This window comes from Sander vitreus, chromosome 13 (genome assembly GCF_031162955.1).
Source record: "Sander vitreus isolate 19-12246 chromosome 13, sanVit1, whole genome shotgun sequence".
Taxonomy (NCBI): domain Eukaryota; kingdom Metazoa; phylum Chordata; class Actinopteri; order Perciformes; family Percidae; genus Sander; species Sander vitreus.
The window spans coordinates 25,503,478-25,528,319 of record NC_135867.1 but is presented as its reverse complement, the minus strand read 5'-3'; the positions used below and the strand labels follow the sequence as shown (position 1 = coordinate 25,528,319).

Genomic DNA, 24,842 nt, shown 5'->3' with positions numbered 1-24,842 from the left:
CATCTTTCTGACCAAATCTTAAATTAACTATTTCAGGCAAATCTGGATCCAAATACAAATTCAAAATGTTAAATTGGCCTTTTCATTAGATTTTTTTTCCAGATACCCCTCATCTTTTGAAGCCATGAGCAATACGACTGCTGGAAAACTGAGAACTCATGCACAATAAGTGGATCTGAAGAAGATATACAAGTAGTAGTACAACCCCTAACCCTATGGCAGATTCATGAGATTGTTGTAATGTAATCTTTATTTGATAAAAAATTCACCAGGCATAGTCTGTTACACATACCAACATGTGTTATGTCATCATAATTAGTGTCTTGTTTTGGGAAACTCTTTTGTTGGGTGAGCAATCGAAGCACAACTTCCTCTCGTATCCATAAAAGGAATATTGAGTCACTGATTCAAGGACGTAACACGCCCTGTCCTCAGCCTATATAACAGCTGCCTGCAGCACAGAAACACAAGTTGTATTCAACGAAACATGAAGACTTTCAATCTGTGCATTCTAGTGAGCCTGGCTGTCGCAGTTTACTGCGTGCCAATATCGCATGTTACTGGGCAAGATGAGGATTTTGCAGAGGTATGTATTCTTCCTTTGCCTTGTTCTTCAAGCATGTGGAAACTTGAATTTAGCCTGAAATCTTAATGTTATGCTGTACAGGAAAAAAAATATGTGAAGCTGCTGTAAATAGTTCTGCATATTAACAAACAGAGATAGATCCTGCAGCTGATGCATGTTTAAGTATAAAACTCCTGTTCTTTTTTACAGAGCTACCTGAAAAGATTCTTCAACCTAACAGAGGAGAAAGGTCCAACTGGCAGACAGGGGATCAGCGCGATAAGCAGGAAGCTGAGTGAGATGCAGAAGTTCTTTGGCCTCCACATCACCGGGACGCTGGATGCTGACACCATGACGATGATGAAGAAGCCCCGCTGTGGCGTCCCAGACACCAACATTGCCAGATTCTCCACGTTTGGAAGTGACCTCAAGTGGCAGAAAAACAGCCTTACCTACAGGTGACTGATCTGAAGAGAAAATGTGTGAGAGAAACTTAATGTAGGCAGTGCATGTTGTTAATTATTTAAGTATATTTTTCTGTCCTACAGGATAGAGAACTACACACCTGACATGTCTGCGCCAGAAGTAGATGACTCCATAGAGAAAGCTCTGCAGGTTTGGGCCAAAGTCACTCCTCTGAGATTCACAAGAATCCACAGTGGCACCGCTGACATCATGATCTCCTTTGGCCGCCAAGGTGAGTGCACAATAACTTTTCCTGTGTCTTTCCCAGTTATATACTCTCTCTGTGATCAGGTTATTGGTTGTGACGTCCCATAAAGCGTCTTTGCTGTAACTACATGTGTTTGCTGTGTCTTGTATCACAATAATAATAATTTTTTTTTACAGTAATTGTTGGCTGGCAGCTCTATTTGGTTTGGAAAACCTGACATGAGTATGATTTCTTGTCAACAGAACATGGTGATTTTTACCCCTTTGATGGCCCTGATGGCACTCTTGCCCATGCCTTCGCCCCAGGCCTTGGCATTGGAGGAGACGCTCATTTTGATGATGATGAGTCCTTCACTTTCAGCTCAAATACTGGTCAGTTTGTTCTCTTTTACTCACTAACTGCTACTGTCAGTGTATGTTTCGACATGCTATAATAATGGAGAGGAGCCGTAACTAACCTGTACTTCTGTGTTTCCTGCTGTAGGCTACGTCCTCTTCATGGTGGCTGCCCATGAGTTTGGCCACTCCCTGGGCTTGTCTCACTCTGATGATCCTGGTGCTCTCATGTACCCTGTGTACTCATACAATAAAGCAGACACCTTCGTTCTGCCCCGGGATGATGTCAACGGCATCCAGTCTCTCTATGGTTAGTACTAACTGGCTGGATCATCAATGCCTGTTTGCCACGCATTCCCGTTAACCGGTTTGTATCATATCCTACGAAAATGTATGCACACCAATTTGTTTGATATCCTACGAAATTACGACCGCTGGCTGGTCACGTGACGATTAAGTTTAGCGGTCAGTTAAGCTTATCCGCATAAAGGTTACTGTAAGCCGGGTACAGGGCACAGTGAGGAGACAGTTTTATGTCATTGTTGTAATGAGATTCTGATTTTATTTAACCTCCAGGTCCAAACCCTGATACGGATGGAGATATAGATGAACCTCAGCCCCCCACCACCCCTGATGCCTGTGATTCAACCCTGGTCCTGGATGCTGTCGCCACCCTGCGAGGAGAGATGCTCTTCTTCAAGGACAAGTAATGCAGACATACAGTAGAAAAAAAATGCTGAATGCTGAAGTCCATTAAGAGTGTTTTCTCTGCCCACAATATGAATTATAAACTACTTTATGTTCTTATGTGTTCTCAGCATCTTCTGGCGGAGCTTCCCTCAGAGCAATACACCTCAGCAAACTCTCATCACAAACTTCTGGCCCGAAGCCCCCACCAACATCGACGCTGCTTATGAAAGCCAACAGTCAGACAGAGTCCTTCTCTTTAAAGGTATGTGTTCTCCTTATCTACCTGTGGTTCCTAATCTGACAACATTGTCGAGACTGCCTTATGTATCTTATGTACATGCATATATTAAAAAGTATTTTCTTCTGATCTCGATACAGATCGGAGAGTGTGGGCTTTCAGTGGCTATGATCTTGTGAGAGGCTATCCTAAACCAATTTCCAGTTTTGGTCTGCCCAAAACACTGAAGAAAATCGATGCGGCCCTCTATGACGTTGAATCTGCCAAGACTCTGTTCTTTGTAGACAACTCTTACTACAGGTGCATTCAAATGATCAAATGATGTGAAATGAATTCAGGTGACGTGAGGTGTGATGATGTTTTACAAGATGGTTTACACATTTTGAATCAGTCTAATTATTGTCTGTGTTTCCTCAGTTATGATGAGGCCAAGAAGACCATGGACCAGGGATTCCCCAAGCGAGTGGATCAGACATTCTCCGGCCTGACCAGCAAGGTGACTGCAGCTCTCCATCACAAAGGTGAGTAGCATTTAAAGCTGACCTGAGAATTCCAAGTCAAAACAACCAAAATTAGATTATTTTGCAATTGAACTAACATTGAGTCTCTGTTCTGCAGGTTTTACTTACATCTATAGCGGACAGTACATGTTTGAGTACAGCCTGAGGACCGGGAGGTTGTTCCGTGTGCTGAGGAACAACTACTTCCTGCGCTGCACTAACTTCTAGAGCAGTTTACTGGCCAAGCTGCTTATGTGACCACTCTGAATGAGAATTAAGGAAACAGTTAAAATGTCCATGCCTATGCAATAATATATCTTATAATATAGAATTGTATTTTTACACACATATGGGTTCATACTGGACATATGCCCTTCCTGAGAACAGCACCTTATATGTTTTTTAAAATGGTATTTTTGTGATGTCAGGGATTTCTTTCTTTGTTCTTTGCTGTTGTTTTTGATTTATTTTTGTGTTTAATTTAATTTATATGTGGAACTTTGGAGCATGTTACTTATTTTCAAATATTAACATTGTTACAATTGCACGTCTACACAGATTTGTACGTCACTGTAATACAACATATGATTTTATGTTTGTACTCAAAAAACCAAATAGGACAAAGTGAAAAGAAATTGCCACCATGAATTGGAAAATAAAGGTTTTTTAATACATTTTTAAGTATGTTTTGTTCTTATTTTGCATGCAGATCAATCCTGTTTGCCATGATATTGCTTTTGCAACTTCTCAACAACACTGTCATTTATCAGTAGAAATCTGAAAAATAAATGCAGTAATATACCTTTTCTGTGCAGTATTTCATCTGCAACCTTATGCGGCTTTTTAAAATTGTTCTCTAAGTACACGTTGTACAGTTGTTTCAAAGGGAGCTATAGGAAAGTCATGGGCCAATGCTGAACATCTTACAAAGCCAAGTTGGGCTGTGGAAGAGGATGGCCCCTCTTCCTCGTAATCCCCAGAATTGCTCTGTAAATACATCTTCATATACCTCATACACTCTTATTTATATTTATATTTCCATTGGGGTAAAGTAGGAGGTTGGAGCAGGGGCAGAGCCAGACATTGTAGACATTTGGGGCTCAGCCCAAACCTGGGGGGGGGGGGGTCCTGTGGAAATGTCCTATTTACGGCATCTATGTGTACTATTTTTCAAGCCGTTTCAGATGATATAATGCTTAAAAATTTGTACATCATCTGGGAAAAAACATGATAGTTGCCAAGAAAAAGAATCATCCTGTAGAGCCTACATCCTGTTTTGTATCTAACTGTCTTCAGCATTCTGAAACCAGAACACAACAAATGTTGAGGATGACTCCTTTTTATTACTGCCACCTAAAGAGAGCCAACAATTGATGTTACTATTTAATAATGTACAGTAGGCAGGGTAGGAATTTGAAGTAAACAGCATCAGAGAGACTGAGGAGAAATGACACAAAGTTGAAGTAATTTTAAAAACTAAAAAGATACAGGGCTTGCAGGGCCCGGAGCCTCAGAAAATAACTATATGTGTATTACAATAAATTATCTCATAATAAAAATGCATGTTTTCCATTACCCATCAAGACGAGCCAATGGACTGCTTCTTCACCCCTCCAAGTATAGAGGAGACCAACTATCCTGAATTTAAGGTGACAGAGCCAGCACACCTGATTCAAAAAAGGACCAAATGTATCAATAAGTTGAACAAAATGTATACTTTTTTTCATCCAGGACAGTGATGCTGTGCTGCACAACCCCCTGAGACCCCATGTGTCCTTCGACAGTGTGACCTGGACCTGCTCAGTCTGATATCAAGTCAACCATGACGGCAACTTGCTTGTGTTCTTGGCGGGGTACATAGGAAGTAAAGCTGGAAGGAACTTTAGCATGGATGGTCCCTGTTGTGTTTGGAATTGTCTCGCATTACCAGAACTATCTCCACAGTGCTGTAAGGTCTGGCTGTATCACATGTACATTCTGGGATAGGAGAGAAAAAAACGCTTTAGGTTGTTTACATTTCTTTTAACCAATCACAATCGTCTTGGGCGGCGCTAAGCTCTGGACGCAGCGATGGTGGCTCTGCTAAATAGTCTCGGGAAGGAACTTGTTTTGGTGGAACATTTGCACCCCGCAAAAGAAAACGCCACATATAATATTAAATGAAGTTAACTGTTGACACAATACAGTAACGTAAGCTATTTAAATTAACTGGATACATGGTTAAACCTCATTTTCTCTTACCAGTGTATCTCCGTGTGCATTTTATTCATAGCCATCCCCACCAATCGGTCCCAAAACGTCCCAGTTAGTTAGTTAGAGGAAATGCCGTTAACATATTCTTTGTAAATCTTTACAATCATTCACCAAAAGAACCAAGCAGGCCTGACTTGTTGCAACATCCAAATTGTCCTTAAAACTTGCCATTTTCAAGTTTGTTCTTATTTCCCGAAGCAAACGGAGTGTGAGAATGGTATCACACAGAGAACCAATGTCAGGCAATTATCCTGGAAATGTACTCTTGATCCAGTCTATCAGTGTAACATCTTGACTTCAGCTTACCCTGAGGATGCACGTTACACATTTCTGAGAGACAAGAAATATACTGATCTTAGTCTGGGAGAAAAGGGTCTTAAAGTGCCCAGCCTGGCACAGGTTGGTCTGATCACAGCCCTGGAAGTAGCTTTAGTAAAAACATTCTGTGTATCCAATCATCTGTAATCCAATCCGATGGCATAGGGAGGAAGTTATTCGCCAGTATGATGATGGACATTCACCTACATAGTGAAGCTGATGTTGCCAATCAGAATACACCATGTCCTGCGGGAGGAAAGTCAACGCATGTCTCAGCCAAAACAAAAGAAATACATTTCTAAAAATTAGCCATGAAAACTCAGTCAGCACTCTTGTCTCATTTGTTTTTAATTGAACTAATTAGTTTTCTTCCAGAGTTCTTACTTTAATGTAAGTAGTAAATGGACCGCATTCATAGTAAAATGTTACAGAAAAAACTGTAGTCGACGTGTATTCGGCAATTTTCCAGTGGGCTAACTTCTACTGCTGTGAAACATCTTGTTCTAATAACTCTTCTCTGGCAGCATTTCATGACATTGGCATGATATCAAATATTCTAGATGACTTTACACTTGGCGGCCTCAAGTGGCACAAAGTTATAACTGTATTTTTTAAATCATCAGTTTCTTTTTAGTGGCTGTCAAGTGGTAAATGAGGAAAGTTATTTAGGAATATATGCAGAAGGGTCATCCATTAGTGGTTGCTTCATGTATTTGTGTGAATAGGAAAATGCAGACTTTTCTGTATTTCACCAGATTTCTTGCAGGTGTACATCATACGTTTGAAAAATCTTTGCCATCTGAGTGTTGCTCCTCTGTGTTCTGATAAGGCAGGATTTTTTTTGTAAATAAGTACTAACTATATGTTTACCCAGTACATATTTAAAAAATGTCAATAACCTGGAATAGATAAAATGTGCTTGGAAATATATATATATATATATATATATATATATATATATATATATATATATATATCAACGTATTTAATGCTGGTAAATAGCCTTTTGAACAAAGATGACTAAGAAATGTATCAATAATTTTGGTTTGTCCGTTATTAGTTTGTTCCTGAAAAGACTTACTACCCTAAACATTTACATAAAGCATAAAAAATATCGAGCAAAAGAAACACATTATAAAAGGACATTTAAATAACTACAATTCAATAATCAATGAGCCCAGAGAATAGAAAATTAAAAACAAGCTAAAATAGAATAAGACAGGTATAAAATACAAGCTACAGGTATTTGTAATCATTTTATTGTATACGCTACATTCATGAATCTATTGTGATCTGTTTATAGCTTCTTTTGACTTTTTTTTTTTCTCTGAAATGAAAATGAATCAGAATAAAGTTTATTGCAAAGTAGGTTTTCACATATAAGAAACTTACCTCTTGTCTGCGTATATGATAAACATTTTGTCTTCCTAAAACCTTATTCACATGTTTTTTCAGTGATGTTTTACAATCTAATCCTGGCTGTGGAAAAAGCAGGAATGAATTAACAAGGTAGTTGCATTAATTGCAAAACATAGTAGCACAATGTCAGTATGTCTACAAGCAGGTTTAAGAAAAGGAGACAAAACGTTTAGATTAAATGACTGCCATGGCTGTAGGTTACTAGTTGTTTGATAGAGATTAATCCCCTCTCGTAAGTAGGATTGGCATAATTTATAATTTATTAATACGAGCCCTTTGTTCAGTCCAAAATAGCAGCGAATCAGCTCGGCGACCCAATGGAGTGTTGCCTCTTAACCTCTTTGACCGAAAGTCAGTCATCTTCTGTGGATTTTGATATCTACTGTGTCATAGACTGTAAAAATAATGGACGTTGCAGCTGTAATGTCACCCATTGGTTGGTGGACTGCTGTTTTGAAGCCTCGAGTTTGGCATTCGGCCGCCGCCATCTTGTTTCTTGAATCTGGACGTGAAGATTTTTGGACAAAGGGTGGAGCTTGGAAGGATAACGCTGCCATGCTAGTGTTGTTTATAGTTGCATTGGCGCTGCACTAAGCTAAACGGTAGAGAGGGAAAGTTGCTGATTTTGAACCCTTCTGACGAGAGTCATCTGGTGGAGTTTTTACTGGTGGGTAAACAGAGCACCAGGTACTGGCGCCATTCATGTGCATGTACGGCAGTTAACAGAAAATTGGCAGACTTTCCCTTAAGTTCCCAGCTAACACTGAATAAGACATTTTTAGGCGACCAAAATGTTCCAATTAACTTTGATAAAGTGAAAACACGGACAACACCCACAAACAAGTTGAGACTATACACTCATTGTAAAAATGTTTTGGTATGTTAGTGTTTGTATTAAATCAAGTGAGAAGTAGGGTCATTTTCCTATTAGTCTCGTGTAGGGGGGACTGGGTTGTGTGCAGAACTTCAGGGGCCTGTTGCACAAAAGTAGAATGAAGAAATCCAGGATAACTGAAAAAGCGCAGCTTGACTTAGTGTGGTCCGCTCATCGCGGCTTAATCGGTTGCACGTTTGCCGAGCCAGGATGAGAAGGTGAAGCTATGTCAAGCCAGGTGTAGATAGCTGGGATAAGTGCACGTTCACGGCTTTCTTAAATAGACCACGGTATCGATCACAGATTTACTGATGCAGAAATGGAGAAGACCCGTGCGGCATATGTTTAACCCACTGAGCAGCAGCTGTTAATGGAAAATTACGAGGAGGTGAAACATATAATATGCAAAAAGGGAAATACGGCTGTTGATATCAGACTTAGAGAAAAGGTCCAACAGACAAAACAATGCGTAAGGATTTAAAAAGATCTACTTAGGGCCTACTAGTCACTCCACATTTTTACAAAGTTTTAATTGCTTTTAATATGCTTGTTTTGTGTTGGTTTTATTGCTGTATCTGTTTTTATCTGCTAAATGTGCTGGTTTTACTGTAAAGTGTCTTTGAGTAGCCTGTAAAGCACTATATAAATAAAATGTTTTATTATTTAGCCTACTTTGCCTTAAAAGTGAGCAGAGGGAATTCATGTTCCTCGGGCAATTTACCCTAAGGACTAGGCTTACTTTAAACCCTTATTCATAATGAGAGAATATGTTTTACAACCATATCCACAAATCTACATAAGCTATAATTCTAAATATATTTCTACAGTTAATGTTCATACAGAACAAACATGACTGGACAAAAACTAGAAAAAGAAGTAAGTGACTTCAATACACACTGTAAGCATATCTGTAAAACAATATAGCCTATTATTCATGTATTTTGGTCAGGTGCCATTGTCGTCGTTATTGACGCTAAAAGGCTCCTTTAAAGTCTGCTGCACGGTGTGGGAGGACCCCCTGCCTCCCCCCACCTCTCCATGTTGCACGGGGCATATTCACGGGGAGAGCAGCGGAGGAAAAGCCCCTTTCCTCCGCATTGTCCCACTTTATCTCCGGTGCATGTGCAACCATTTCTTACCATCCAAACAACTGCAATAGTAGGATTTAAATCAAACTTGTGACCGCAATAGTGACAAATAATGCATGTTAATAAAAATAAAGCAGAACACATTCAGAAGACAACAGAATAACTGTTAAACACGTTTATTTCGGATCAGAGCAGCAGCTGATTTAACACATCAGACTCCAGGATTAATCTTAGCCTGTCAGTTGCCACATTGGACCCTTTCTGTGATCATTTAGGTGGGTGAGTAGATTGAAACCATGTGTTATGCTTTTAAGACTTACACGTTTTGATGTACTTTGCCTGTCTGACACAAGGGGGTATGCTTCTCCTCGGACCGCGAACCTCCTATGGCGCCATTTTGATGCTAACAAGCCATCACCTCCCGTTAGCATTCCATTGACTGCCATTCATTTTGACGTCACTTTGACAGCGAATAACTTGACATCTGAAGCGTGTAAAGACTCTATTTGTCCGTTGTTTATTTCTAAAGAAACACGACAATGTATAAAAGGCTCCATTACCTTGTACCTCACGTTGGCTCCGTGGCAGACGTTTTTGTAAAAATAGGCTAACGATTGTGTCATAACCACACGACTTACTGTCGCACAGTAGAGGAATTACCGTATAGTACAGGAGAAGTGCGCAGGCAGTTTCGTCTCACATTAGCTGTTTAAGTTTAATTACTAATGTTAACTAGCATTTTAGTTAGCAATAATTAGCCTGTGTCCATGTTATCTCCTTACATATACCTACGCTCTCCGTCTCTGCAAGATTGGGAATGATTGAGATTTCTCTTGGCACAGCTACCAGAAGACTTCCAACTTTCAGACAGGTTGCTCACGGCACATTTACGTCTTCAAGCTCAGTTGGAGGCTGCGCAGTAACGCTCAGCCATCACCGGAAAAGTGCTTCTAAAGGCCTTCACTGGTCTCCGTCCAGAGCAACGGGATCTGTTGGTCCATTCTTATATACTGTCTATGGTCTGACAGGAATTTAAAGTTCCCCTTCCTGGAGTGGTGTGATGTGGTTCTTGGTCTACTGAGCTTATGGTGTAAGGTAGGAGTAACCAGCAGCAAGTTATGACTACTGAAAATAAGTGTTATTAAACCTGTTTTTAACATGGAAATGTTTTCTGACTTGTAGGTTGTCTGCTGCTGTTTTGCCTTGGGTTTAGTTTCTTAGTATTTTAATTCATTTACTACGACTTTGTTAAAGTGCCACCAGGTGGCACTCTCCCTGTTTGGTCTGCTTGTATTTTAGATATGACCAACTGTTGTTTGTATATCTTTGCTTTCCTTTTCAGTGGAGCTAGTAGCCAGCTTGTGGTGGATGCTAGGCACGCTAGTGTGGGTCCCTGCACAGTTTCCCAGTGATAATGACACTGGGACATGATTTCCGGTGACAGGATTTGCAGTGAACTGGTTTGCAGTGACTTATCAATTGTAGTGAGCACATGTGGTGGGTAAGTTGATGCACCCCTGGAACACACCCTGAGTTAGATTGCCTATCCACAGCTGTCCACTTCCCCTTTTCATTTGGTAATTAAGTATCTGGGAGGGTATTTGTTTAAAAAAAGAATTTATTTCTATATCTTCTACCTACATTTGATTATCCTAATTTGATTCAACTACATTTCTAACCACCCTCTTTTCAGGCAGTTCCAGTCTTCAATTATTTAATTTTCAATAAATATTTCTTTTTGGAACCACTTCTCTGTCTTGCTTCAGTCGACAAACCTGTGTAGCCTTTGTATAACAGGGTGTTAGTTAAAGTAAAAGTAAAGCATATCTTGGGTTGAAAGTCCCCAGGTGGCGTTGTCGGATAGTTAGATAGTGGTTACTCCTGTAGAGCCACCGCCCTGGCCACACTCGCATTGCCAGACCTTCCTCCACAGCTCCGGAGGAGGGTCTGGCTAGTCCACACAACATTCTGGGATGGGATAAAACGTACTCTGGTTTATTGGTATTTCTTTAAACCAATGGCAGTCGTCTTGGGCGGTGCTAAGCGCCAAGCGGAGCCACGGTGCCGCTGCAAAATGCCTCAAAGAGACATCCGGCGGTATTTCCGGCAGAACGAGAGCAATTCTGGAAGTGGAACTTCGTGGATACAGACAATTTTCCTATAGACTTCTACACAAGCCAGCTAGGTTTTTCAACCAATGGAGTCACCTGCTGGATATTAAATATTATGCAGACCTGGAATCTCCGTCCTTTATTTAGTCTATATCTATACAACATTTTATGGCAATCCATCCAGTAGTTGCAGACATTCCACTAGAAAGAATCCGCAAAGTAATTTCAATGCATCCTGAGGGGACATGTACAGTCAGGTCCATAAATATTGGGACAACGACACAATTCTAATCTTTTTGGCTCTATACACCACCACAATGGAGTTGAAATGAAACGAACAAGATGTGCTTTAACTGCAGACTTTCAGCTTTAATTTGAGGGTATTTACATCCAAATCAGGTGAACGGTGTAGGAATTACAACAGTTTGTATATGTGCCTCCCACTTTTTAAGGGACCAAAAGTAATGGGACAGATTAACAATCATAAATCAAACTTTCACTTTTTAATACTTGGTTGCAAATCCTTTGCATTCAATTACAGCCTGAAGTCTGGAACGCATAGACATCACCAGACGCTGGGTTTCATCCCTGGTGATGCTCTGCCAGGCCTCTACTGCAACGGTCTTCAGTTCCTGCTTGTTCTTGGGGCATTTTCCCTTCAGTTTTGTCTTCAGCAAGTGAAATGCATGCTCAATCGGATTCAGGTCAGATGATTGACTTGGCCATTGCATAACATTCCACTTCTTTCCCTTAAAAAAACTCTTTGGTTGCTTTTGCAGTATGCTTCGAGTCATTGTCCATCTGCACTGTGAAGCGCCGTCCAATGAGTTCTGAAGCATTTGGCTGAATATGAGCAGATAATATTGCCCGAAACACTTCAGAATTCATCCTGCTGCTTTTGTCAGCAGTCACATCATCAATAAATACAAGAGAACCAGTTCCATTGGCAACCATACATGCCCACGCCATGACACTACCACCACCATACTTCACTGATGAGGTGGTATGCTTTGGATCATGAGCAGTTCCTTTCCTTCTCCATACTCTTCTCTTCCCATCACTCTGGTACAAGTTGATCTTTGTCTCATCTGTCCATAGGATGTTGTTCCAGAAATGTGAAGGCTTTTTTAGATGTTGTTTGGCAAACTATAATCTGTCTTCCTGTTTTTGAGGCTCACCAATGGTTTACATCTTGTAGTGAACCCTCTGTATTCACTCTGGTGAAGTCTTCTCTTGATTGTTGACTTTGACACACATACACCTACCTCCTGGAGAGTGTTCTTGATCTGGCCAACTGTTGTGAAGGGTGTTTTCCTTCACCAGGGAAAGTATTCTTCGGTCATCCACCACAGTTGTTTTCCGTGGTCTTCCGGGTCTTTTGGTGTTGCTGAGCTCACCGGCGCGTTCTTTCTTTTTAAGAATGTTCCAAACAGTTGATTTGGCCACACCTAATGTTTTTGCTATCTCTCTGATGGGTTTGTTTAGATTTTTCAGCCTAATGATGGCTTGCTTCACTGATAGTGACAGCTCTTTGGATCTCATATTGAGAGTTGACAGCAACAGATTCCAAATGCAAATAGCACACTTGAAATGAACTCTGGACCTTTTATCTGCTCCTTGTAAATGGGATAATGAGGGAATAACACACACCTGGCCATGGAACAGCTGAGCAGCCAATTGTCCCATTACTTTTGGTCCCTTAAAAAGTGGGAGGCACATATACAAACTGTTGTAATTCCTACACCGTTCACCTGATTTGGATGTAAATACCCTCAAATTAAAGCTGAAAGTCTGCAGTTAAAGCACATCTTGTTCGTTTCATTTCAACTCCATTGTGGTGGTGTATAGAGCCAAAAAGATTAGAATTGTGTCGATGTCCCAATATTTATGGACCTGACTGTATATTTGTAGACATACCAAATCAAGCAAACCAATCAAATAGTTGTAGAGATATTTCAGTCTGGACCAAAGTGGTGGACCCACTGACCAAGAAACAGACAGACATCCATAAAATATTGAATGGGGCTGTTTTAAAAATTGGATTTTACTTTTAATAAGTGGGAGGAAGAATCTCTGAGGGGTTTGGTGAGTTCCAACAGTTTTTCCTTCAATACCACCAACAGCTGAAAACATACCTCAGGAAACGGCAGTGGTGATTCATGCAGATAATAAAGTTGTCTTACCTGAGACAAAACCAGTGGATTTGTTGTTCCTGTTATAACTGATAGCATGACATGGATTTTTAATACACAGTTTAACACCTAACTTTTTCCGGTACATCACACATTTCCTGAAGGCTGACTTAATCTTATGTGAGTTTGTGAATGTAATGCAAGAACTGGGTCAATATATATTCAGAAATAATTACAATAAATTGTGTTCCGTACTTTGAAATACAATTCCAGTGTAGGTTTGTGATTTATGCTCTTTGGAACCAAATATGGTAATTTATCTCAGATATATGTAATGCCGCCAAGTGGCCAGAGAATCCTTTGTGTGAGTGACATAATCCGCCAGTAATCGCATTATGTCTAATAATATCCTGTTCACTGATGAATAATGCCGGGGGTGGTAAAAAGTGAAAGTCAGCATGTAATACAGTGTTGTAATAGGAACTTCATGATAATCCCTGTAATAGATAATCATATCACACATTGACAATTCAATATTCCACTTTTAAAATGGAGAAGTAATGTAATTATAAAATCTATGATCTTTCTGAAGTTATAAATACTGACTCACAGCTGTTAACCTTATTGCTGCAGCTGTTTAGCTGTTGGGAAGTGGTTGCTGAGTAATATCAGACAGCATGATGATCTGTGGCATCTACAAATACTCTATCACTTGTCAAAAGGACTTGTTCATGACATGATGCAGCTTGTCTGTGTTTTCTCACAAAGCATGTCACTGTCTTGTCAGCAGCAACACTAGCCCGAGGGTTAAAGAAGACGTTTGTGATTAAAGACCTAGAATATCACTCAAAATATAAGCTTTACCAACAGACAATGAAATCAGCAAACGTGGTACCTTGGCCAGCTCCTCCTGTTAAACTGCCCAGAGACTATATTAAATTTATGAGTGTCACTTCCATATCACATTATTTTATTTATGCAGTTTGTACCTAAAATATTTGTTTTGATGATTTGATAAAATCGGTTGTTTCCTTATGGGCGTCATGTTGTGTCATCATAAATAAAGTCTTGTTTTGGCGATTTCTTTAGGGATGTGGCTAAGAAATCATCATAAATAGTCTTGGGGATTTTTTTAGGGGGGTGGCTGAGACATCAAAGCAATCTTCTCCTGTCATCTATATATGGAAAACTTCTTGAGTCAGATAACTCAGGAAGGTAGTTACTCAACACACCCACTCCCCAATATGTCCACTTCTCAGCCTATATAACAGCTGACTTCTAGCACAGAAACATGTGACAAGTGGCATTCAAGGAGGAAGCATGAGGTCTTGCAGTCTGTGCATCATTCTGAGCCTGGCGGTGGCAGTTTACTGCATGCCTGTATCACAAGTCACTGAGCAAGATCAACATGATGCAGAGGTATGTATGTTTACTCCGTCTTTCATGTGCTTTTACTATTTTGCATTTAGGATGTGTTCAAGATGTGCATTGGGGGGAACTATTGTTTTGAAGATGATTACTGACCAAGAAGTATTCTCATCTTCTTTTACAGAGCTACCTGAAAAGATTCTTCAACCTAACAGAGGAGAAAGGTCCAACTGGCAGACAGGGGATCAGCGCGATAAGCAGGAAGCTGATTGAGATGCAGAAGTTCTTTGGCCTCCACATCACCGGGATGCTGGATGCTGACACCATGGCGATGATGAAGAAGCCCCGCTGTGGCGTCCCAGACACCAACACTGCCAGATTCTCCACATTTGGAAAAAACCTTAAGTGGCAGAAAAACAGCCTTACCTACAGGTGACTGATCTGAAGAGAAAATGTGTGAGAGAAACTTAATGTAGGCAGTGCATGTTGTTAATTATGTAAATATAACTAACCCTTTTCTGTCCTACAGGATAGCGAACTACACACCTGACATGTCTGCGCCAGAAGTAGATGACTCCATAGAGAAAGCTCTGCAGGTTTGGGCCAAAGTCACTCCTCTGAGATTCACAAGAATCCACAGTGGCACCGCTGACATCATGATCTCCTTTGGCCGCCAAGGTGAGTGCACAATAACTTTCAGTGGTGGAAGAAGTACTCAGATCCTAACATGCAAAATCTTAATCTAGTAATAATTAGTAACTTAACGTGTCAAATAAATGTAGTGAAGTGTAATTAGGATATGTCCCTGTGACACATTTTGGACTAGAAGTATGAAGTAGCATACCATTTAAATACTCAAGTAAACATAACTCAGTGGAGTGGATAGCAATGATGCATTTGGGCCACCCAGTCCTGATTTGTTGCTTTTAGTGAAGGAGAAAACATTAGAAAGTAGATTTCATAGCAGAAGTAGGTACTTGTTTTCTATAGTTTGCAAAACCTGACATGAGTTTGTTCTTGTTAACAGAACATGGTGATTTTTACCCCTTTGATGGCCCTGATGGCACTCTTGCCCATGCCTTCGCCCCAGGCCCTGGCATTGGAGGAGACGCTCATTTTGATGACGATGAGAACTTCACTTTCCGCTCCAACAGAGGTGAGTTTGTTATTTATGCACAGCATAGTGTCTCTTTTACTCACTAATGCTGTGTCAGTGTATGTTCTGACATGCTATAATCATAGAGGAGCTGTAACTAACCTGTGCTTTTCCTTGGTGTCACGGTTTGGTCACGCATCCTCAAAGGAGAGGAATTCCTTAAATCAGATGATCAGTTAAATGGTCCAGGCAGCTGATTGGGAGAACTGAACAAGCTGTAGCGATAGTTGCACAAACATGACGATGGTTTTAAACATGCGTTTATCTTGATTATTTTACAGAGAATATATATTTAAATTGTTTTTATTTCGCTTATTTATATTCATCTCTCTCTCTCTCTCTCTCTCTCTCTCTCTCTCTCTCTCTCTCTCTCTCTCTCTCTCTCTCTCTCTGTGTCCTGATTGTTTTTTTTGGGATTTTATCAGGTTTTATCAGTTTTTTTTGTATGTTTTCATAGTAAAAGTGGATGTTATATTCTTAGGGCAAAACAAATCTATCTACCAAATCTATAAGTACAAATAAAGTAGCCTGAACACGAACCTATACTTCTGTGTTTCCTGCTGTAGGCTACGTCCTCTTCATGGTGGCTGCCCATGAGTTTGGCCACTCCCTGGGCTTGTCTCACTCTGATGATCCTGGTGCTCTCATGTACCCTGTGTACTCATACAGAAACCCAGACACCTTCGTTCTGCCCCGGGATGATGTCAACGGCATCCAGTCTCTCTATGGTTAGTACTAACGGGCTGGATCATCCATGCCTGTTTGCACACATAGCACATGACCAAAATCTCTGACAATCTTTTGCGCAATCTTTGATGATACTACTCCACTGTTTGGACTTTGTTACAATGTGATGCAGAGCTTTCGAAAATACTTGGTGACTCATTCATCTTCCAGGTAGAAACTCTGTTAAGGATCCCTCTGTAGATAAACCTCAGCCCCCCACCACCCCTGATGCCTGTGATTCAACCATGATCTTGGATGCTGTCACCACCCTGCGAGGAGCGATGCTCTTCTTCAAGGACAGGTATCAGACTTACTGCACAGCAGAATGCTAAAACATCGGCATCCAAAGCCTATTAGCTAGGCTGTTTCTAGCTTTTGGCAGGCCCTATGCGAGATGCTGTTTTGAGGCCCCTATTTTGTCAAATTACGATGGGGGGATTCAAACCTTTAAGATGATCCGTGGAGATGCATAGGAGGAAAACAGGCTAGATTCGTAAAAACCTCTCTCAAAATTCAAATTAAACATCTCAAGTTGACCCAAGCAATTTAAACCTACAGAAAATGATAATAAAAAAGTTAGCAGTGAGGCTCCTCTATTTCAATGAATGCAACAGATGTATAATTTTCCTCAAACTGGTTTGTTTTAAAATGTTTAGAACAAAGAGGGATACTTGCTAGTGGCTACAAGTAAATACAGGTCATTTTATTTCTCCCTAAATATATTAAGGCTGAATGGGCTGAACTTGCAGCTTTGGGGCCCCCTAGTGGCTGCGGGGGCCCTATGCATATGCATAGTCTGCCTGTAGGAAGAAACGGCTCTGCCTATTAGGATTGTTTCTCACCACAAGTGGCAGGGCTTATGTACAAATTGTTCTTATGTGTTCTCAGCGTCTTTTGGCGGAGCTTCCCTCAGAGCAATACACCTCAGCAAAGTCTCATCACAAACTTCTGGCCCAAAGCCCCCACCAACATCGACGCTGCTTATGAACGGTCAGGCAGAGTCCTTCTCTTTAAAGGTATGTGTTCTCCTACTATATGTGTATCATTCGTTCTTTTCATATTCAATTGGGAATCCAAAATTGGAAAATTAACAAAATGATTTGTTATTTCGTTATTCATTTATTCAATGATTATTCAAATCCAACACAAAATACCTAACAACACGTTGTTTTTTGTACTTTCATTTTATGCTAAGTCAAACGTACTGTAGGAAATGAAAACCTTAGACTAAATGGCAACATTATACTTCCTGTGTTTTGTAAAAGTCTATCTTTTCACACAATTGAAGACTTTAAATGTGACATTTTCCGAAAACACTTATTGGTGTTCAAGCTCATAAAAATTACTTTAAATCAGGTACTGCGTGTGTATTTGGTGCAAGTGCAACACACAAAGAAGTCAGCAACTTCCTGGTCACACAGTTCAGACACATCAAAGATAAAAAAAAAAAAAAATCTAATTCGGTCCGTGGCCCGTTTTTTCTTTTCCATTATTTTTTTGAATTGAACATAAAAATCAAGGTACGAAAAACAAGCCGTTATTTTTGTTTTTTTGTTTTGTTGAATTCATAAATGAATAACGACAAACCAAATGATTTCATTTTCTGATCTTGGATTCCCAATTGAATATTAAAAGAAAGAATGATACACAGATTTCCTACGCAAGGCTCCAATCTGACACCATTTCAAAGTTGACCTAATTCAACATTCTGATTTCATTTATTCATTTCCTGCCTGCAGATAGTGAAGTGTGGGCCTTCGCTGGCTATGATCTTGTGCGTGGCTATCCCAAAAAACTTTCCAGTTTTGGTCTGCCCAGAATTGTGAAGAAAATCGATGCGGCCCTCTATGACGTTAAATCCGGCAAGACTCTGTTCTTTGTAGGCAGGTCTTACTACAGGTACTAACCCATAATTTCTGATTTCAATATGAGCTATTCTTAACCCTTTATACTTATTGAATGTATCTAATTACTGTCTATGTTTCCTCAGTTATGATGAGACCAGAAAGACCATGGACCAGGGATTCCCCAAGCGAGTGGATCAGACATTCTCCGGCCTGACCAGCAAGGTGACTGCAGCTCTCCAGTACAGAGGTGAGTAGCATTTAAAGCTGACCTGAGAATTCCAAGTCAAAACAACTGGAATGAGATGTTTTTCTGACAAATTAATGAATCCTTCAATCCTTCCCCCTTCATTCATTTATGCCTTTAAACAACACTAAGTAATGTTTCCCGCTTTGGTCCCCCTACAGGTTGGAAGCAGAATTGTCCATTACATTACATTGTCCAGTTCATTTGAACTGCAGATCCGCTGCACTATCTGGCAAACTTGCATAATGCAATGTAATGGACAATTCCGCTTCCAAGCGAAGCGGGAAAAGTTACTTAGTGTTGCTTTTAAAAGACATTTTGGGGAATGCACTTTTTAGCTTTCTTACTGACAGTTACTGTACATAAGAAGTTAAATATCATTCTGTCTGTTACCTTTTGACAGTGCCAGGCTAACTGTTTTCCCTGCTGATCTGCCTTTATGCTAAGCTAAGCTAAGCTAAGTTAACCTAACCTAACCTAACCTAACCTAACCGTCTCCTGGCTCAAGCCTCATATGCAATGAATGGTATTAATCTTTCCATCTAATTCTGGGCAAGAAAATCACTAAGCGTGTTTCCCAAAATGTTCCAACTATTCCAAGCACATGAACTAACATTGAGTCTCTGTTCTGCAGGTTTTACTTACATCTACAGTGGACAGTACATGTTTAAGTACAGCCAGAGGACCAGGAGGTTGTTACGTGTGCTGAAGAACAACTACTTCCTGCGCTGCACTAACTTCTAGAGCAGTTTACTGGCCAAGCTGCTTATGTGACCACTCTGAATGAGAATGAATGTACATCAGCAGTGTTAAAACAGTACTTTAAAAAAAAATCTATTAATCAAAATAGTATATTTTCAACATTTAATTGTATCAAATGCATTTCGCAAACATGCAGTATATACATACTGATATTATTTTTTAGATATTGTCTACATGTCTGTTATTTGTATATGTACTTTGCAGTATTGAAGTTATAAGATTTTTCAGCCATTTTGGAAATCATATATTTAGTCAAAAGTTTAATCGGAGGGTCATACTGTCAGGAAGCTCCTGATGATGCCTCCATAGCATAGCATTTGACCTATTACCACTGGTTATATTGCTGCTATGCTTTATATCTGCAACCTAATGGCATTGGTAACATTTTATAATAACCATCAATAATAAATGGGAAGTTGTTAGTTAAACTTGTTTACTGTTTTCATTGTATGTGAACATTCTTTTCTAAGAGGGTTGAATCTATACAATGAACACAACAATGAACATTTCAATAAAATCAGCATCAGGTGTGAGCAGGAACAGGAAGCTCATTGCTTGCAAAAAAAATGGAAATATGCATTAAGGCATTAATGCGCCTTCTAAAACAAAACTGCTTGGTGTTAATCAAAAAAATGTGGAAATAAAATTGACTGTAGAAATACATGCAAGTCACTTTTGATAAACTGATAATCAGACTGCGGTTAGATGCTCTTGGAGTCTACACTAGGCATGTTGCCTTTTGGTTAGAGTAAAGATTTGTTTTTTGTCAATTATTCCATTTTAAATCCAGAGAATTCTTAATGCTGCTCTAAATGTATGATATTTGCACCACATGGATATACAATGTCAAAGAAAGGGTGACAGGACACTGCGTTTTGCTCCCCAAATCTTTAGTTCTGTATTTTCATCTGGTAATTTAACACGTTATAAGCAAACAATAAGTAAACAACTCAAAGGGGAAAACTACCTATGCTCTCAAAACATTTTTTTGCAAGTAAGACAAATCTGTACAAGTGAGGGGATGAGCAAAAAGGAACAGTAGTAAAACAATACAGGCCTGAAACAGGCCTGATGTTCAGATCTACATCATGTTCACGCAGGCCCAAACTTCTTTAACTGTTGACCTCACCTTACCTCTTCCACCCCTGACTCCCTCTCCTATCACTGCACTTCATCTCTCTCCTGATGTTCTAAACAAGCCTGTTCAAACACTTGCAGGAATGTTTCATTGCCCCATCTAGATCTTCCTGTGATCTTTATCCCCCAACCAAAACACTGAAATTGACTGTTTCAGGAAATAACCAACTAGTGGGTTCCAACTCTACATCTGAGCAGAACCTGAGAGGAAGACGTAAAGTAAAGTAGACAGAGTTATTCCTTCTTTTTCTCTGCAGGAGACAAAAAGGAACCATGGAAGGTGCGCTGGCTGTTAAAGCGGTGACAATGCTTGTGATTGTAGCACTCTGTGGAGCTGCGCCCACCACTTCACCCAGTCAAGAAGAGCTCTCTGAAGCCCAGGTAATCATGAGGGGTTCTAAATGTTCAAATACGGCACAGTCTGTTGGAGTTATTTAACCTGTCAATATTAAGGAGGTGATTCTGTAAGATCAATGCTCTTTCAAAATTGTCAAACAATAAAGTTCAACCTTTATTAAATGTATCATTAAGAAGAAAAATGTTCTTCCCATTTTCAGAAATATTAATATCCTATACTAAAGGCATTTAAAGTCAGCTTTACAGCATTACATTTGTTTGAACAACTGCCTGTGCTACACATCACACCAGACACAATTGTTAAATGATTAATGTGGTTAACAGAAATATTTTCCGTGATGAACAATTTGAACCAGCAAATAAGCGACGACATATTGTCAGGGCAGGGCAACAACACATTAAATATGTATAGGGTATTTTTTCAGATATGCTGGAAATATAAGAGTAAGTGATTAGATTGTATATCTATAATGTTCAAGAAGTCCGAGCAGTTCAAGTTAGAATTTTTGTATTATTATATTTAAAAAAAAGTGAACTTGACTAAAGTTCTCTCCTGTTTTTTTCTCTGTCCAGGTCTATCTGTCTCAGTTTTTCTCTGATGTGGGTGTCAGTGCCCCCAACAGTGTGTGGCGCAGCTCTCTAGATTCCTTCGAAGGCACTCTCAGAAAAATGCAGGAGTATTTTGGCCTAGAGGTGTCGGGGCAGTTGGACGCCAGCACCCTGGAAGTGATGGCTCGCCCACGCTGTGGTTTCACAGATGTGAGCGCATATGGCCACTTTGACGGTCGACCAAAGTGGAACAAGGCTGTGGTTACATACAGGTACTACACTAGTTCTCCATGTCAGAACAGAGAGCAACAAGTCTCTGCAAGCCCTTCATCCAAACATAAAGCATGGGGGAGGCAGTAGCTCAGCCCGTAGGGACTTGGCTTGAGAACCGGAGGGTTCAAGCCCTGGACCGACCAGATATGGAGTGAGGACTGGTAGTTGGAGAGGTGCCAGTTCACCTCCTGGGTCACTGCTTAGATGCCCTTGAGCGAGGCACTAAAGCCTTAACTGCTCAGGGTGCTGTGCTGCAGCGACCCATCATTCTGACATCTCTCCACATTTAATGCATGTGTGCGTGTGTGTGTGTGGTAGAATTTGTGTATGTGGTAAGTTGAGACAGTGGTACGTGTCGTTCGGGTCAGTGTCCAACAAAACAGCAGTAGGTCATAACCTGTCTCAGGCACAGTAGTAGTTCAACTCTCTGTCTCCATAGATGATGGGAGACGTAACAACTGAATGATAAGCCAGTGCTGCTTCATGCGCTCCCATCCTGCCAAAGTCAGGGGAGGAAGTTAACACATCACACACACACACACACACATACGCACGCACGCACACACACACACACACACACACACACACACACCTAAGAATAGGCTCTACTGCAGTATCGTCAGGCTGACATGGTTTTCAGTCTGTGTTCAGGTGTTTGGGTTCATGATTTAGGTAAGCACATGATACTCAAAACTACACTGTAGTCAAGCTGCATTGGTAATCCTTATTCTCTGTAAATCCATAACATAACAACATAATGAAAACCTGAATATTCCCAAAGAGACACATAAAGTACATTATTATATTATTATTATAATTATTATTATTATCATTAAAGCTCCTGTTAAGAGATTTGTAAACCATTTTCACACCGCCGTAGGATAATTGACTACACACCAGACCTGAGTCAAAGGGATGTGGATGCCACCATAGCCAAGGCTCTGAAACTCTACAGTGACGTCATTCCTCTGGATTTTAAGCACATCCACAGCGGCACAGCTGACATCATGATCACGTTCAAGGCTCGAGGTAATGCAGTGCCTTCAGTGCCTTTGAGCAAATGTCTGATCTAGTGTTAACTATATATTCTTCTCCTCTCAAAACCAGACCATGGAGATTTTTCTCCATTCGATGGGGTGAAGGGGGTCTTGGCCCATGCATTCTCCCCTGGAGAGGGCATTGGTGGTGACACCCATTTTGATGAAGATGAAAACTGGACTCTAACTTCAGCAGGTGCTGACATTAAGGAAACATTGATATTAAGGTGATGTTATGCTTCAGCTGATTATGTAGGCTACCCACTGTAACTTTATAAGTGTGTATCTGCAGGAGCCAATCTGTTCTTGGTGGCAGCCCATGAGTTTGGTCATGCACTGGGGTTAGCCCACTCTAAGGTCCAGACAGCCCTGTTGTATCCCACTTACCAGTATGTGAACACAGTGGGCTACGTGCTACCAGATGATGACAGACAGGGAGTACAGGCTATCTACGGTGAGAGCCCAACTAATTCATAGACTGATTTCTGCACTTTATGAGGGTGTTATATTTCGGAAACAGGGCACTTTTCATGAAACGAAACTCAACTATCTTTACCAGTGTCCTTTTTTGTGTTTTGCCTCTCAAAGGAGTCAGAGCAACATCAGCTCAACCAACGACTAAACCTGTGCCAAATCCACAGCCGAACATACCTGTGCCAAAACCCCAACCTAGACCTGAACCAAATCCTAAACCCACATCAGAACCTACTCCAGATAGGTGCAACAGGAACCTGGTTTTTGATGCTGCAACCTTCATTCAGAATAGTCTCTACTTCTTCAAGGATAGGTAAGACATTTATGCTTCGATTTTGTCATTTAAGTTTCACAAAAAAAAAACATGCTACTCCATTAGATAGAGCTGTTATTTTGAAAGTAAGTTTTTTTTTTTCTCTCAGTATGTGACAACTGTCAGCTTATCATGGAATATTGTGTTTCTTTGTCAGACATTTCTGGATGAGAAGCAGCTCCTGGGGCGGCATCAGAATGAAGAAAATACAGTCTGTCTGGCCTAGAATCAGCAAAGTTGATGCTGCTTACGAGAATACGAAAAGCAATACTGTCATTTTCTTTGAAGGTACAAAATTAAGTTGGTAGTTAATAATCCACAAATGATTTTTTTGTTGTTCTTTTTTTTGGTGAATTAAAATGACTAAATGTTTTAAAATAAATGCTGGGACCAGTTGGGTAGATAACTCTATCTTTTCACGTCACAGGGAATCATTATTGGGGCATCAGAGGAAACACTGTCCTACCTGGTTATCCCAAACCTCTCAGCGACTTTGGCTTCCCTCCATCTGTCACCAAGGTAGATGCTGCCGTCCATGTGTCAATCACAAGCAAAACCCTCCTCTTTGTGAATGACAGATACTGGAGGTGAGTAATGTCGATAGCCGTGAACATCTAGGATCAGTCCTGACAGATACCACATGTTGATGAACACCTCCCTATGTTCCTCATATAGCTACAATGAAAGGATGGGCAGAATGGATGATGGGTACCCAAAATTCATTAGCGTAGAGTTCCCTGGGATTGGCTTAAGAGTGGATGCTGCTTTTGAGAACAAAGGTAGGTTAAAGTCAAAGGTTAGTCCCTTCACAGTAACATTATCATTACCAGTTTGGGGAGATACCGATGATGCATCCCTCCTTTCAGGTTACCTGTACTTTTCACATGGATCCAGCCAGACTGAGTACCACTACGCACGGAGAAGAGTGATTCGCAATCTGTTAAACTATGGATGGATGGATTGCAACTAAAGAAACACAGACCAAAAATACACGCACACACACACACACACACACACACACACACACACACACACACACACACACACACACACACACACAATACCAGCTACTGTATGTTCCACTCCACTAACTAATCCTGAGTAGGTTAAATAGGCTTTTCTGTAGAAATCTGCATGGGAATACATAGAAATAGCCTACACTATGAAATAGTATAATCCTGTAGGCAACAACTACTTGTTATTTAGCCACTGTGTTTTCTTGTATGCATTAGGCTACCTAATTAAACATGATTTAATAAATCTTTAAAGCAAAAACATCAATGCTTGAGTTTGTGAATTACGATAAATTAGAACAAGGGAAATCTGGAATCTCTGGTGAATGAACCAGATAGGCCTACTGTTGATAGGCTACAGTCTGTGGTTTGAACCCAGGTGAGCTGAAT

General features: G+C 40.4%; 2 protein-coding genes across 2 annotated transcripts; both read left to right on the top strand.

Moving 5' to 3' along the window:
- Nucleotides 1–472: 472 nt before the first annotated feature.
- On the top strand, nucleotides 473–3,675 carry LOC144527917 (collagenase 3-like). Its single transcript, XM_078266266.1, has 10 exons — nucleotides 473–586; nucleotides 776–1,023; nucleotides 1,114–1,262; nucleotides 1,481–1,609; nucleotides 1,722–1,883; nucleotides 2,150–2,279; nucleotides 2,392–2,525; nucleotides 2,642–2,801; nucleotides 2,919–3,022; nucleotides 3,120–3,675. Exons 1-10 carry the CDS (start codon nucleotides 488–490, stop codon nucleotides 3,227–3,229), a joined length of 1,425 nt encoding a protein of 474 aa, XP_078122392.1. The 5' UTR covers nucleotides 473–487; the 3' UTR covers nucleotides 3,230–3,675.
- Nucleotides 3,676–14,496: 10,821 nt separating this feature from the next.
- Nucleotides 14,497–24,716, top strand: LOC144527432 (uncharacterized). Its single transcript, XM_078265439.1, has 20 exons — nucleotides 14,497–14,615; nucleotides 14,749–14,996; nucleotides 15,094–15,242; nucleotides 15,592–15,720; nucleotides 16,287–16,448; nucleotides 16,618–16,747; nucleotides 17,335–17,462; nucleotides 18,186–18,345; nucleotides 18,437–18,540; nucleotides 19,172–19,272; nucleotides 20,665–20,817; nucleotides 21,367–21,614; nucleotides 22,496–22,644; nucleotides 22,723–22,848; nucleotides 22,945–23,106; nucleotides 23,241–23,439; nucleotides 23,597–23,727; nucleotides 23,867–24,026; nucleotides 24,115–24,218; nucleotides 24,306–24,716. Exons 1-20 carry the CDS (start codon nucleotides 14,517–14,519, stop codon nucleotides 24,407–24,409), a joined length of 2,946 nt encoding a protein of 981 aa, XP_078121565.1. The 5' UTR covers nucleotides 14,497–14,516; the 3' UTR covers nucleotides 24,410–24,716.
- Nucleotides 24,717–24,842: the final 126 nt, after the last annotated feature.